The sequence below is a fragment of the Mercenaria mercenaria genome, chromosome 6 (assembly GCF_021730395.1).
Source record: "Mercenaria mercenaria strain notata chromosome 6, MADL_Memer_1, whole genome shotgun sequence".
In the NCBI taxonomy this organism is placed as follows: domain Eukaryota; kingdom Metazoa; phylum Mollusca; class Bivalvia; order Venerida; family Veneridae; genus Mercenaria; species Mercenaria mercenaria.
In genome coordinates this window covers 70,680,187-70,697,316 of record NC_069366.1, presented here as the reverse complement: position 1 = coordinate 70,697,316, position 17,130 = coordinate 70,680,187, and the positions used below count along the sequence as shown (strand labels likewise).

Genomic DNA, 17,130 nt, shown 5'->3' with positions numbered 1-17,130 from the left:
AATAGATTGTTAAACTTTACAGATGAGTTATTACCTTAGATTTTAAATCTATCTAGGTTGCGATGACAGTGAAAGAGAAGTTGTGATATTACAAGAGGATGGGGAATATCGTGGCCCGGACATCAACAAAATGGCCAAACAATTGACAAACACAAACAGTATAATCAGACATCTCATGTACACATCCGAAATTATCCAAGATGATTTGCCTTTTCAGCGTAGACGTCTTAAAATAAGAGACAAGGAAATAAAACCATTCGAGACGACTGACAGAGAATATGAATGCAAATACAGCGTTATGGCACATGATTTCATAAACGTGTTGAAGTTCTCAAAATCAGCTTCACGTGCACTAATAGTCATTCAAAGCAGTTTTGAATCCAGATCTGTGGCCAATGCAATATTCAGAAATTTATCCAAAACTCCGAGTTATACTATTTACCGAGCGTCGGAAGAGGCAATTCCGTCAGATGAATTCGAAGAACATGAATTCGTAACAGATGTTCATATCAACAATTGGAATAAATTGAATTCATTAGCTGCACGATATTTCCCATATATATGCAAAGGTATAATATTTTTACAAAATCTATCACTTCTTTCTTAATTATGCAGTCATTTCTTTTTCATTTCATGTATTGAGGCCTCCATAATAATACCACCGATTTTAAAACAAAATGAATATAGAGAAACAATTTATAATATATTAAACGCTTATCCCTCATACATATTTCTGACATAAAAGTTTCATACTTAGATATAACATACATGATTATATATAACATACTGGTACCTAAAGATTTAGAGTAGAGTAGTTCACTTAGATATGACAATAACAACTTATTACAGATATCCAGCCCATGGTTTGCCCGAACGCGTACAAGTGTGCATCCAGTAAAATGTGTATAACCATTGACCAAGTGTGCGATGGGCATATTGATTGCATTCACGGTGATGATGAGACTCTTTGTAACTTTGTGTGTCCACTTGGTTGCCGATGTAATGGTTTTGCTCTGACCTGCGATAGCGTCTCGTTTAACGGTAGTATTATACCTGTAGAGAGATTTCCAACGTCTGCACGCTCATTATCTCTCAATAACAGCGTCGGTGGTAAGAAGTTATCAATAAACGATGTGCTCGCTTTTCCATTCTTATATTTGCTGAACATATCTCATTGCGGATTAGAAACGATACCTCCAGGCAGGTTCGTCCGAAGTATAAACCTACGAATTTTAGACATAAGCCATAATCTATTTACACATCTTTCTTCGTCTATGTTTCATGGACTCACACGTGTTCAAATTTTAAATCTTGATGGCAACCGACATATTTCTACGATAGAGGCGTATACATTTAAGCCGTTTCAATCCATACGAACATTACGAATTGTCGGCACTGATGTGAAAAAAATAGTTCCAAACACTTTTGCAGATTTAACACTTGACATTCTGAAAGTATCCAATAACTTTATCGAAGAAATAGATGAATTTGGATTTGGAAATCTGCATGTCAAGCATCTTGATTTTGAATCAAATGTGATAACAAATTATGACGAAGGTATATTTACCGGCCTGTCTTCAGCATTATCATTGCGAACACCAGCATTTAAATTTTGCTGTGTACGTCCAAACTATGTTCCAGAAGAGAAGTGTTTCCCACAAAAAGACGAATTTTCATCATGTGAAGACCTTATGCGCATTTCGGCTTTGCAGACTATGCTCTGGCTTATTGGATTGTGTTCCTTGTTAGGAAACATACTTTCAGTAATTTATAGACTTGTATATGATAGGGAAAGATTGAAGTTGGGATACGGTGTATTTGTAACAAATTTAGCTGTTGCAGATTTTCTTATGGGCTTCTATATGATTATAATAGCTGTGGCGGATGCTGTTTTTAGAAAAAGGTATGAACTCGTTCATTATGCAATTACATATGACACTTTGAATCAAATTATGTCAGCTTTGATGAACATCCAAATTGTTTGCGTTTTATAATCTTTTAATGGACGGCAGCGTTACGGATTAAACATGATACACAGACATTTGACATAAAAGTAAAACCTTGACCTTCAATGCAAGGGTCCAGAAATTATGATTCCCGAAAAGCATTGTCTTAATATAGGCACATTACTCCAAAAAATATCAAACTCTTTTCATTGATGGTTGAATTGACTGGAGATAAAAAAGACCCTACAGATTTTTGATTTCTAAACATGATCGTGACCTCTGGGCTAAGTGTTTGGGTACTCCTTATAGAACGTTCTTTCATTTTGCGAAATATTTGTGCCAGGTGATAAAAAATGTATTATACTATCCTAACGAAGGGTGATATTTGGACATGTTTCGGACGAAAATGAAATGAAGGACGCAAAAACGCAATTTTGTAGTCCATCTGAAGGTTTTTAGTCGTTAGAGGACTAATAATATTAATAAATGATAAAATGTTCAAACGCAAAAGCATTACTGTAAATTCATTATGAATCAAATTATGAAGATAATGACAACTTTCTTTCACATTAAAATAGAATATGTAAAATCTCAAACCTTTAACTGAGGAAAAATACCAAACTATTTAGGATATATCTATTACATTTCCAGTGTAACAGTCTAGTTTTTCACCAGTTTTGCAGGGAAAAAGCCAGTAAGTCGGTTTATACCTGCCAACGGGTTTTTCTCACCAATGGCAAAGTTTTTCTCCCCTAGTTATTCTCCTCAATCACCACTCCAGTATTCATAAAAGGAAATAAAAATCAAGTCTTTATTTTTTCATCCTGGTTACATAGAAATGAAAACAAAACTTGAGATTTCTTCAACCAGTAGTGGTTTTACCCTTGTTATTGTACACAAAAAGGCAAATTTTACAGCCGAATGTCCTTTTCATCCATTGACAGGCTTTTCTTTCCTAGTTCTTCCTCTAACAAAGCCCAAATCCTATGGACTTTGTACATAAAGAAGAGAAAAAATGACTTGTTGATTTTTATCTCTCCACTTGTATATTTGGTTATTTAGGCGTAGAACTGCAAAGCAGTAAATTTGTATGATGCGAAAAGAGATATAACAAAGTAGGTAATATATTTACTGTAGAGTTATTTTTCGTCGATTTTTAGCTATTGATCTGCCTGATTCACAATTGCATCCAATAAAACTTGTCAGTCATGTCAATAAAGGTATATTTTGACATGATTTTATGTCTGCCATTGTGCATAACATTTGTTTTCTGTATAAATATTGTATTTATGAAGGTATATCTTCATGGACGACTACTGGCGAAACAGTTATTGGTGCACTTTTGCTGGAATTCTGTCCACAGTGTCATCTGAGGCGAGCGTCAGTTTTTTGTGTTTTATTACCTTAGATAGACTAATTGTCATCAAATATCCTTTCGGCCAGTTTCGGTTTAACACGAAGAAGGCGCTCATGTGTTTTGCATGTGCATGGCTTCTTGCTTTGATTATTGGTCTTATTCCACTCCTGCACTCTGGATATTTCAAGAATGAGTTTTACAGCAAGTCCGGAGTTTGCTTAGCGCTGCCACTCACGAAAGATAGACCCCCTGGATGGCTGTATTCAGTGTTGATTTTTGTATGCTTGAATTTTGTTGCATTTGTACTGATTGCACTTGGCCAGTGGTCGATATACAGAAATATAAGGAGATCAAGTGTAGCGGGAGCGTCTAAAAACAGAAAAAAGGATTTGACTGTGTCGAGAAATTTACTACTGGTTGTATCTACGGACTTTCTATGCTGGTTTCCGATTGGATGTATTGGTAAGCTGTCAATTCTTTTACTTATGTATTAACACTTACTGTCAGTTCCATAGCAGCCCTGTGCAAGTTAAAGTTGCCCATAATTCAAAATGTAGATTTGCATTTGCAGCATATTTTCTTTGTTAAAAGATCTGTTCCGAAATTAATGCACTAGAGATTTTACCAAATAAATAACACACCATTTTAATTTCAATTAAAACACGGTTGCGATGTAATCCATTGTTAGTTTTGTCCATTATAGAGGTTATTGTACCGATACCGTTCTATACACACGATTATTTTACTATACCTGTCCATTATTAACCTGTAACTGTCCATTCGTAAAATAATGGATACTTTAAGAATGGACAGGTACAGGTTAATAATGGACAGGTATAGTAACAACCTTGTACGTTGAGAGGTATGAGTACATCAATCTATGAAATTCGAAAGTTTCTAAATATAAACTGCAACGTTTTACAGAACTTGTAGCTGCAATAAAAAAAACCTGAAGGGGAACGTATAACTTTAACCCAATCGCCCCACAAATTATCAGTCAAATGAAAATAAAACAATGTGCCAAAAGTAGTTACAGAATGTTAATTAAAATCTCAACCGTTGGAAAAGTAATAAAGTCCTCTTTGTATACTCCTAAATCACAATAGAAAAGTATCGCCGATATACACCTGATATGGCATTTTCAGTCGAAAATAGATGAAAATAGGCAACGTAATGTAAAACCAAGAGCTGTTGGAGGACAGCAACGCTCTACTATTCAACAGCCCTGTCAACTGAATGAATATTAAAGTCGAAAAGGGATCATCATTTTGTAAAATTGCAGAAAAGGGTTATGGAACCTGTACAATGCATATCAGCTCATGACAATGGACAACTGTGCACGTTTCAATCCATTCCCATTAGTGGCTACTGAGATACCTGCTTACATACAACAAATTAACCAACATCTGCTTAGTCAAAAAAATGGCATAATTTTGTAACAATGCAAAGTAGAGTTATAAAAACCTGAGCACTGCATATCAAATCATCACAGTAAAAATGTGTGTGACGTTTCAATCTATTTCCTATTGTAGGTACTGAAATACCAGCTTACATATAAAACCTTAATCAAAAAGTTCTAAGTTGAAAAAGGGGCATAATTATATACAAAAGTAAAATAGAGTTATGGAACCTGTGCAGGATATGTCAATTTATCACAGTGAATAAGTGCGTGAAGTTTCAATCGATTCCAGTAAGTGGTTACTGAGATACCAGCTTACATACAAAAACTTAACCAAATCGGGACCCCGACGCGGCCGCCCAAAACGACATAAACGAAGATGTTGCAGGCTCGGTTTGATTTAGCCTGTTCATGGACGGTAGTTGAAGTTCAAGCTTCGACGCCCTCTAGCCCCGGGTTGAGCAGAACTCAACATTTACACATGTTATAAGTACCAGAATTTAATTTAGACACATCCGCAGATGTATTCATACGGCGGTGCACAGGGAACCTTCAATGATGCACAGAGTGCAATTCCATGAAGAGCGGCGTGTGTTCCCAAGAAAAAATAATGACTGCGCCCTAAACGTGAAAACAACGGGCATAATTAAACAAACTGGAGTCCAATAGCTCCACCTATTCTTTAAATAGTCGAGCTACAATAACATTATTTTTCTTTCTTTGTCAAATGCTGCAGACCAATCTTTCTCATGCATTGTTTGTGTAAAATTGGTTAAATGTTTGCCATAACTGACATTTGTTGCAGTCCTACCCAGAAATGTGCAATTTAACCTATCTCCTACAAAGACAAAAAAACGACGTCAAGTTCCCTAAAGTTTTACTGCAAGTTTCGTTATTACCAGAAAATTTGATTTAACAATACAATTTTCTTGCAATAACGATATTACTTATTGTAATAACGAAATGTTTTCTCGTACGAAATGAGATACGAGTCATAACGAGTAAAGATCTCATGTGATACGGGTAATATGCTTCAAATAAAATTGATAGAATATCTCGTAATTACGAGATAAGAACGATTGTTTTGTAATAACGATATAAAATACATACATACATTTTAGAATGTCTTCACCTGGACTCGTCATTTATTAAATACTTGATTTATATAAAACTGCAAACTCAGCACGAACAAAGCATGGACAACTATATACGGCTAAGTTAATGATTTTACTTTTTGTAAAGGTACTTCAAAATCATAAATATGACATAACGGGATATGTTCGAAACTTTCCTAAGAATCAGCACAGAATATCATTTATGTTTAAAAAAACTTTTAATTGCAATATTGCAATAAATATTTATATGCAATCTAATTTAAACTTCATTTGACTTGGTATTTTTATTTAGCACAGAGACACAAACCAATGAATTGTCTTTGCCTTAAAGAGGTCAATATTAGAGACATAATATAATATCCTGACAATTTTGATTTTTTCTTGAGGTCCGTGTTTTAAGTCAGAGAAAACCCTCAAGCTATACATTATGTGAAAGAATAGACAATCTTGGCGCGTTGCAGACGTGCCATCAGGTGAAAGTTTTTATTAACCTACAAGTGTATTTCCATCCAATAATATCTACCTTTTTGCAATCACGGTGCACACACTGATCATCGAGTTATTAATTCTCAATATCAGTACAAGTAAAATAATTTGTTTTTTCCCTCTGTTTTCCATACCAGAAGGTGTCTAGTTATATCAAACCAATTTAACTTCGTTTGTCCAATAATCATATGACTGTTTACATAATTGACAATTGAGAAAAGGTCCCTTGAGATATCTTAACTTTTTTATGTAATGCAGGTAAGAGTATATTTTTAGCCTTTACGTATGAGTCATTATTTATACTACAAAGATTTCCATATAAGAAAACAATCATCGATGTTGAGTCAACAGGTGTACCTGGAAGCTTCTTTCCGAATAAATATAGTGTAATAGTAAAGCCGGTTTGTATTGATACAGTCATAAATCTAACGTAGACTTTTTTATGTGATCTGACAAGGCTAAACTCTACATGCATTCGCATATATATCGTTACTTAGTTAATAACACGTTGTGTACTACAAAAAATAGTTTACTTTTCCTTTGACTTACTGCAATAAAAAACGTAAAGGATATTAATCAAACGTATGTGATAATTCTGGTGTTAACTTTTTATTCATCAAACATACTACTGAAAATGATACAAGAAAGCCATTGCATTAACACTAACGTTCTTCGATTAAAAGCTCTTCCCCGATTTCCCCCATTTTGTACAAATTTACAACATGCTGTAATAAAGAAAATCTGTAAGCTTTATATAAAGAAAAAGTTGCTGCGAGACAAAAAAAATAGTGTTTTGTATGTAATTAAAAAGGAAGTTTTCTTTTTCACAGTAAGTTACACAAATACACTTTGCGGTCTTGTGATCAAGTATTGAAAACATTGTTCTTTCGTTTGGATAACATATTTTATAAATTTTGCTTTAAAACATATAGACAGATATTTCATATCCCTTTGGCAGCTTTTTGTGCTCCACTGTTTGCTGGTTATGATGAGATTCATGCTTAACATTGCCTTAATGTCTTACTTTTGTATTGTTGAAACTTAGATTAAAATCAATGTACTTATATTTCAATCATGGACAAAATATCATGTATTTATAAATATAAAGAAACACATTATTCATAACGATTTCAACATAAAAAAGGAATCTGATATTTTTAAGCGCCAGTTTAAGACCTAAATTTAAGAACTTTTAATGGTAATTTGAAACAAAAATACATGCAAAAGTAGACATAGATTTAAAATTTGAAATTGTCCAAATCAGCTACCAAGGCGGTACAACATCAGATAGTGTCTGTAAATTACAACATATTACTTGCAAGAATACGCTAAACGTTTGAAGAGATTTTAAACGTATCAATCTTTATGTTAAAAATAAATCGTTACCGCCATGGGCACAGCTACCAAATTACAAATAACGGATGACTTTCAACAATTTTCAAAGAAGTATATTATAGACTTTAAAGCACTTATTAAACTTGATCTTGCATGCTGGTTTTTCTGTAGGGAAGTCATTTATGACTAAAAGAATATTTGAAACCACTTTACTATAACATTTATATAGACGATATAATGCAAAGTTCATAAAGAAAAAAGTATGTTTACTGATTGGCCTCTTTTCGGTTAGTAACTACTCTTTCTTATTTCAGCTCAGTTTTGACACCTTGTGATGAGTGTCTCATAAATCCTACAAAAACGGACTGAGGGAATGGATTTTTTCGTGAAACTTGCTTAGTCGTGTCCTTTAAAACTATGCTGTTGGTGCCCCTAGTTCAGAAAAGTTATTTTATCTCATTCGTGTACAGATACCTCGGACTGATCCTATCTACATATACATGTTTTACTTTGTACTGATATTTATTCAAATATGAGAGCTTATATCTGTGAGAATGTATTTCATTTACAGCATTTCTTCTCAATAGTTGAAAATATGTTGCAGGGTTTGCATGTTCCAAACGCGTGTGAACCTCAAATTTCATTTATAAAGGCTGTGGTTTTTTAAAGACGGGGGCTTATCTTTAATTTGCTTTTTTTCTGTTTTGATTTCAAATGTTAAGTTTGCTGTCTTTTATGTATGTATTGTTATTTCCCTTCAGTCTGTCCCCATTTACAGCCCACCCGCTTAGCTCAGTAGGTAGAGCGTCGGTCTACGGATCGCGGGGTCGCCGAGTTCGAACCTTGGGCTGGGCGTATGTTCTCTGTGACTATTTGATAAACGACATTGTGTCTGAACTCACTAGTCCTCCACCTCTGATTCATGTGGGGAAGTTGTCAATTATTTATAGAGAACAGGTTTGTATTGGTACAGAATCCAGGAACACTGGTTAGGTTAACTGCCCGCCGTTACATGACTGAAATACTGTTAAAAACGGCGTTAAATCCAAACCAAAAGAAAAAATGTCCCCATTTACGTGCCTTTTCCTATGTATTAGTTCTGACAGCCCATCCGATATTTTATCCCTTCCCCCTTTCATATATCAACTAAAATGTATTTGAAACAATCTGCCTGCTATATCTTCCACTGCAGTTTCTTTTTTTGGTTAGCCAGTTTTGCAATGTGCAGTCCTGACTGTGTTTGCTCTGCATAATGCTTCCAATGAGTCCCTGGACTTAGAATAAGTGCATTAAAGAAAGTAAAATAATGTGCAATAACCAGTGAAATATGTGTTTATACTAGTTCTACAATTGGGCATAAACAACATTCCCCGTGACCATGACTATCAACGTAGTAATAAAAACAGCTATTCTTATCAATAAAAATGAACGCGTAACAAATACATATATTGGTATTGTAAAATTTATTTTAAATTCGCTGGTATCAAACAAAATTCTGGTATCCTTTGATACAAATATATCGCCTTTTTCTTCGTCTCTTTTCCTTTTAAACAGACCATTGTAGTGCTATTCAAGCATTTCTAATACACAAACATAAAGTCTTGGAGCAGAAACAACGTCTTAATTTTGAAAGTACTTTTAAACTATTAAATAGGTCTGGGTGTATATTTTCTCTAAAGTTTTGGTTACATTGATCTGTATTATGTAATGAAAAAGCTTGATGTGTATTTTTTTGGACATATAACTAATATTACATTTCATATATTCACTCTAATGACATACTGAAACTGGCTACCTTTTGTATGAAAAGAAACATTTATAATATCTTGCTTATGATCCGAGTTCTGGATTACGTGCCTAGCTTGTGTATTATTTATTGTGTTTATAATAATTCTATAGGAAACAACGTACGTATCTATGTTACAATAGCTCAAAAAATAAAATGATATTCATATATTGTAATTGCGTTCAGGTTTATTGATACTCATTGAAAATATCCTGACTTTAAGCTAGGTAGACTTCTACTCAGGTTCAAAAACTACATTCCTGACATACTATGGAATTGTACATTACTAATCAATTACTGGACTTTTTTAAAAGGTATGATGGCTATGTCTGGACATGCTATTTCGGGAGATGTTTATGCATGGGCAGCAGTGTTTATTCTACCAGTTAATTCCGCCTTAAATCCAGTTTTGTATACATTGCCAGCTATTCTAGGAAAAAAGGTAAAATATTGAAATATCTTGATGACTTTCAACAGGTAATAAGAGTTTGAACACATTAAATTTAATCACTTAGATTTGATGCCTTTAAACACTGTGTGTGTGTATCTTAAAATGCAGAGTTCTAGGGTTAGCATTATTTTACCTGATTGCTCCGTACTTGTTAAATGAATGCATATTTGTTCTAGAGTCTGACTCCAAGAACTGGAGAACAGTCAACAAAACAGATTAAAATCGGTACGTACGTTTACATATCTTGTAACTTCACACATTTTTAAATTCCATCATCTTTACTCCAATATTCGGCCCAGAATCTTAGTTGCTTGGACGTGACATTTCAGGCATTCAGGAAGACCCACGATTATCAACTTGTGTTCCTGTCCATCCCTGCATCCGTTGCTTTAGATATCTTAAATTACTAATAAACCATGTTTCATATTCATATTTTGCTCTAATAATTGAAACTGTTTATTCGCGGGCGCTCAAGTTAAATAAAGCTAGCAATTTGGATACTGTAGCTTCTGTTTATTCCAGCATCTCTTTATAATTATTATGTTGTTTTTGTTGGGTTTTTTTTTTTCATATAAAAATTATGTGAGAAACGATTTCAATTTTAGTACTGTCATAATATTTGTTAGAGCGTGTGGTCCGGTTAATGACCTCCTTTTTGCAAAAATCCTCACCCAAAACAGCTAATTCTTTCATACACTGTGTAATTTACAGACCCACTGCTTTTGACGATGTGTTTATGATCCTACCATTGAAATGCACACCGCCTGTTTTGTGTTCGGGACATTAAGATGTGGATAATCAGATTAAATGCCTATTTAGACTTTGTCTATTATGTAAACGAAATTTGAATAATTGGCATGTGAAAATATTTGTTTCTGAACCAAATGTTTCATGTAAAGACAAACGTAGTTTTTTCCACATATTCTAAAAGTAACCATGGCAGATATATTAAACAGTTCAGCTATAAAAATAACAATTTATTTTTCATTTACTTTTTCAAGACTTTAAGGCCTTTTATTTTTGATCTTTCGGTTTACGGAACCGCCGTTCAGAAAAACGTGTTTTCAGAAAAAAAAATAAAATTGAAAAAACGTGATTTTTTTATTTCCTCCGCTATGACATGAAAGCTTGCAGAAGAAAAAATGCATCGCGTATTCCAAAAAGAAAAAAAAGTCTCGTTCTTCGAATATCCGTCACGGCGAACGAGTCAAATCAACATTAGGAATTCCTATAATTCTATTTTTAAACTTCATATCTTATGCATGACGTAAACGTCCAATTAAAATTTCCGATATATACTGCGCCCAATCAACATGCTTGTTACGCAATTTACGAAACGTTTAAAAATGGCTGCGCCCAGGCTGTATTATTTCCAAAGTTTTGAAGTAATTTTAATGAAAATGCAAGAACATTCAAAGTTGCGACGTAGTGCTTTCCTGAAAAAATGGCCAATTGTCGGTGATATGCAGTCTGTATTTAGTATACAACTACGTTTATGGTAACTGTCGTTCCAATAGCGCAATGCTTATTACGGTGATTCTATGCACCGCTTATTACACGAACTTGAAAATATTTTTTCCCGAAAAATATCATTTAAATACACAATGATGACAGTACTTTTGTTTGGTGATATAAACTGGTACAGGGGACATTAAAACTGTGTAAGTCCCGGTAAGCAAACGTTTAGCCTGTACATCTTTTTGGCGTCCAGTAACCTATTTTGTTTATAAGTTATGAATTACGTATTTTTAATGAAATTATTGTACATAATATATTAACATCAGATTAATGTTGATTATAGATGTAATTACTGTCTTTTCCAATGTAGCTGTGCAGTAGATGTGGCAAGACAAATATTGACTAACAGAATTTTCAAAGATCATTGCAAAGATGAACTGTTGTGTTACATTAGGCCTATTCATAAAATAAATTAACAAATACCAAGAAAACCATATGAGGAAAGGCAAGGCTTCCAGTTAACAGACATAGGCTAGGTGTCTGTTTACCAGATGGCTAGACACTTCCTATTCCTAACATTTAAAAAGATAATTGCTTATTAGGCACAGTGCAGTGTATGCTGTACCCCTAAGTTTCAGACTGGGTCCATAAACAGCCAAGATGCTTGAAAGCTGCTGAGTGTAAAATCATATATCCATGGTGACAGTGTTGTTCAAATGTGGGGAATAGTAGATTCTTCCATCTGTTGTTTTAACAGAAGGTATTAATTTCAGTCAGTGTTTAACATATGACTTCTATGTCTCCAATCATTTTGTTTGTGAGAATATATGCAGTTTTTATGTATAGTACAGTCCTTTCAAGAAAAATGTTACAGCTACCTGCCCAGCTGTATATTAATGTAATTTCACAGAAATACCAAGACAAATTTTTTTCTCAAGCTGCTATGACAAGCCCCAAGGCTCATTTTTAATCAAATATAACCAAATCACAGGTATATTTGCAGGAAAAAGCATCAAAAGTGGGAAAGAAGATTATAACATGCAGCCTGTGTGATATTACGTAGAATTTACCCATATTCCTTTCAAAGGTCCGTTTCCTACGGAAAAAAAAATTCTGATTCTGTTTTTTAATTTTATTTTTGTTCCCTCCTCCTACGGCCATGTGTCATCCTGGCGGTTCGTAAACCAAAAAATAAAAAAAATAATGGCCTAAAGTATTTTACAATATAAAACATACAAATCTGAACGGAAAAATAAAATCCTACGTAATTTATTTACCAATCTGAAAACAGAATAAAGTCTATATAGCAAATTAATTTTTAAAAGTAAATAGAATAATGTCTTTACGGCAAATTAATTTTTAAAAGTAATTAGAATAAAGTCGTCTAACTGCAAATTAATTTTTAAAAGTGTATAACATAAAGTCTATATGGCAAATAATTTTTAAGGTAAATAGAATCAAGTGTATACGGCAACTTATGTATTTTGCATCAAACAAATGATGACCTTGTTGTCAAATTATTGTAGGTCTTGGTAAAAAGTTTCTTGCTATTAAGAACATCAGCCTTAAGTGTTTCTATGTTCAAAAAGCGGATGATGAGGGTTCCTTTGTCAGACTACGGGACATGCTTCAAAAGGAAGAACCTATTAATCGAAAGGACATGTTGAAGATATATCTACATATTTGCGAAATTGTGTGTGTCCTACATGACAACAGTCTCGTGCTTGAACACATAGATGATGACACAGTTTTCATTCGGGTCACAGGAAATCAGGTTTGAATGTACTTTCAGTAGTGGAATTAATTCTATTCAATGTTTCTAAGAAACTTCATGACATTACTGCAACGCGTTCGTTTAATCCAGCATGTAAGAAACCCCACACAGTAATAACGTTACGTTGAAAAGTGTTGTATTACTCGCTGTACGTATATAAATGTCTTTAAGAATCAGTTTAACTGGGTATCGCAAAATTTGTTGAAAATTGCAGTGTTTTTGAATTTTTTAAGCTGATAAGGCGCACCACTATTGGAATAACACATTAACCCAAACAAATATTCACACTATCTACTACATGAGATAGAGATTTTTACTGAATGGACGATTTGTCATACAGTTTTAAGTTTCGTCTAAAGGGTATTTTTACTCAATTGTAAGTGAACCATTTGATTGCAATTAGGTAAATTAGTAGTTCGTAAGTACAAAAATGTTATTGAGATATTTCATGTAAAATGCAACTTCATTCCTTTATCTATAAGTGAAATGTAATTTATATTGCTTTAATGTTGTTCCTCAAGTAAGTATAAATCAAAATATAAGTTGTATATCAATAATGTAAATGAATATGGCAAGACAGGTAAACGTATTAAATGATTGCAATTTCATTACAGGATATTTAGGCGAGAAATATTTTTAAAACAAATCTTCTTTGAGCACTTTTAATACATGTTGATTTAGAAAGTCTGTTACCCTTTGTAACTTTGAATCTTTTGCAGATATATCATCGTATCTAGCGAAATGCTCCCATTACATGTACAAGTTTTAGTTTCGCGTTCTACATTGAATACACACATTATTTAAAATGTGTCATATTACAACCATTATTCACAATTCAAAATTAGCATTATCGGCACATGCTGTATTTACATCTCGATCTGCATATACTCATCAATGTTTCATTTTTATTTTTATTTTTATTTTCAGATAGCAGGGGATGTTAAGTTGCACCAAGAGCCCAAGCTGTGCAGTAAACTTGGAGAAAAGTACAATGATATATACAACATGGGACAACTCTTGCAGTCGCTAGTTCTGAAATACCGAAATGGATAAAGAAGACTGTTGTCGTGTTTTGATTTTTGCTTTTTTATTGAAAGTTTGTTTTTAACTTTGCTTGCAGAATATATATCATTTAGACAGTTGATGTTACACTGGTACTGTTGGGGATCTTTTGTTACAGTATATGGTTTCAGGTTGTCTGTCTGTCTGGCTGCCGTCCGTCTGTCTGTCTGACGGTAGACACAATCTTGTGCGCACCAACTCTCCTCATCCCCTTGACACATTTGAATGAAACTTCACACTGGTGATCAGTACCAACCCTAGTTGTGCATGGTGCATCTTGCGTTGTTTTAGACAAATATAATGCAAAGTTAATGGACTTTGTGTTTTGTTAATATGCCATATACATAGAGTCTATCTTTGGCGCGCCTTATTTCTGGAACCATTGCACACAATTTATTGGAACTTCACACAAGTAAGCAGTACCAAACTTACTTGTACACGGTGTATGTAAGGTTCTTTCAGAAAAATATTCTACAGAGTTTTGGGGGTTTGTTCTGTTACTTAACTATATACATAAAGTCTATAAATCTATACTCAAACGCAAAAGAAAGTGTGCACTCAGGTTTTCGTCATCAGAAGTAGATTATGTTGTCCGAAGTAGATTACTTTGTCTAAAAGTAAGTAATGTTGGGTACCAAAATTTAGTGCAGTTTTTGGCCAATTTGATGTGTTTCGATAATTTTCAAAATTTTGACATTTACGAGAATTCTTGGCTATTCAAAGCCAACGGGGATGATAAACGGAAGTTGTAAATCTCTAACTTGTCTGATTATAAAAATATGTCTATTCTATTAGTTTGTTTAAATGTCGTGTGTGACCACCTCTACTATTTATTCAAGCATGGATATGGCAACGCTTAGGCCTAACGTAACAGTAGAATGACGTCACGAGGAATATTATTCCATTTTTGGGTAGCGATAGTCAGCCGGTGTCAGCTGGATTTATGGCGTACGACAACTCGATCAGTTTGCTAAAATTGCTGATGCAAAATAATTATGACATTACTTTGGTACCCAAGCGTTCTGCTGACGTAAATAACGTTGTCACTCTATTGAAGCATTGTTAATGCTCCAATTTGCCGAGTTTCATTGAGTCGTGACATTTTACAATAGCAAAGATTTGATATCTAATGTATTTTCCTTTCACCAAAGGTATAAGAAAACTGACAAAACACGTGTTTGTAGACATGTACATTTTCATATTGACAGCACGTGCAAATCGTGCAAAATTCCATTATGGCTAGTTATCTTGACTCCACCCCGTTCTTTATCGTAAAAATAAAGGAAGATCGGTAGTACATGCTTCGTGCAAAGTATGTTGCAAATGTAGACGGATACCTCTTTTAGAACTGAGAATATTCAAATTTAAAAAGTGCACACTTTCATTTGCGTTTGAGTATACATAATATATATATACATACAGTCAACATAATTATGCAATCTTTTGTGCATCAAATTGCAATGTACTGTGTCAGTGCATGCGGGGTGCATTCACCACCTTCAGTGATAGCTCTAGTTTTGAGTGTAACAATATTGTTGCCTGTATTTGACATATCAATATTGTAAGTTTTGTCTTATCAATGTTTGGATCAAATTCCTTGTTTTTTTTTTTTTTTTGTTTTTTTTTTCTTTTTTTTTTTATTTTCTTTTTATTTTTTTTTTCTTTTTGTTGTTTTTTTAAATATATTTTACAGTTCTTTTAATTGTTTTGTACGACTTCTAAAATATTTTTACAAAATATAATTCAAAGTTTAATTCAACTGCAAAAAATAATCTATTTTCTATTTGCTGCCAGTAACTGTTTTAGACCTAATGAATTTACAGTTATCATGTTTTATTTTTTATCTATAATAAAATCACTTCTTCTGACATGGAGGAAATTCTAGTGAAATTTGAAAACAATTACTTAAATACAATGCAGCATTTTTTCTTAGGCATTACAGCTTACTGTTGCAAATTCAATTGCAGTTAATCACTTCTTATTTTGACTTATGTTTCTTGCAGTATAAAAATATCTGGTACATATTTTTTGCATCAGTTTGTTTGTTAAAAAAACAGTTTTAAGTTACTAAATTTAGCTCGGAATGATGAACTCTGCCAACATTTATTTTTACAATTTAAGTACCTTTCTTGGAGTAATAGCACTATGAACATTAAAAGGCTGAGAAAGATATGGACGACTTCATAAAGTAAAATTAAAATGTGTTTTTTATATTCATCTACTTTATGTTTCTACTTAATCAGAATGCTTCGAAAACAAATTTTTATTGTGTTTTCTGTCAATAGATGGAAAGTGCTAATGTTGCAATTTCGTATGTAATAATAAGCCGCTGAAATGGCTCGATAAAAGATATTTGCAAATAGTTATAGCAAAAGTTTTATTGATTGGTATTGAAATATTTTAAGTGCACCCATGTTTCTTTCAACACAGTTAATTTAAGGAAAATATTTTGACAATTTATCAATTAACATTCGGATTGCGTTTTAACAGGCTTTAATTTCAAAAAATCCGGATCAAAGTTTTTGTCAGTTATCAGGACATATACCCTTACGCGCTGGTTTCCTGTCAAAAAAAAAAACACAACAAAAACAAAAAAACCCACAAAAAAACCCACTCTGCATTACTTTAAGACCAAGCTGTTTAAGAATAAGTCTGTAAAACATTGGTATTTTGAGCTACTTTAAATCAGAATCGTTATATTTCTCACCAGTAGTACTTGTTGTTTTATGTAATTTAAAAAGAAGTACGCCTCTCGGGAAGGTGTTGTACATGTTATATATTAAATACTTGCTATTTGCTTTTTAAGACATGTGTTTTCAAAAAGTATTATTTTAGCGTATATCCACTGTAGATTTATAAATACCGTTTGCCTATTATATGAATTTGAGGGTTTTAATTTTTCAGAAATTACGAATCGATATGTATATATTTCAAAGGTATATAAGGTCAAAAGGTAACAGG

At 33.2% G+C, this 17,130-nt stretch overlaps 1 protein-coding gene across 1 annotated transcript; it reads left to right on the top strand.

Annotated features, from left to right (window-relative positions):
- Positions 1-1,702: 1,702 nt before the first annotated feature.
- LOC123550426 (G-protein coupled receptor GRL101-like) lies at positions 1,703-14,160 on the top strand. Its single transcript, XM_045338855.2, has 4 exons — positions 1,703-1,903; positions 3,242-3,765; positions 9,739-9,866; positions 14,035-14,160. Exons 1-4 carry the CDS (start codon positions 1,716-1,718, stop codon positions 14,158-14,160), a joined length of 966 nt encoding a protein of 321 aa, XP_045194790.2. The 5' UTR covers positions 1,703-1,715.
- Positions 14,161-17,130: the final 2,970 nt, after the last annotated feature.

Coding starts and splice junctions, on each gene's coding strand:
- LOC123550426 (XM_045338855.2), top strand. CDS start 1,716: ATGCTCTGGCTTATTGGATTGTGTTCCTTGTTAGGAAACATACTTTCA. Junction 1,904..3,241: donor GATGCTGTTTTTAGAAAAAG/GTATGAACTCGT, acceptor GTATTTATGAAG/GTATATCTTCATGGACGACT. Junction 3,766..9,738: donor GTTTCCGATTGGATGTATTG/GTAAGCTGTCAA, acceptor CTTTTTTAAAAG/GTATGATGGCTATGTCTGGA.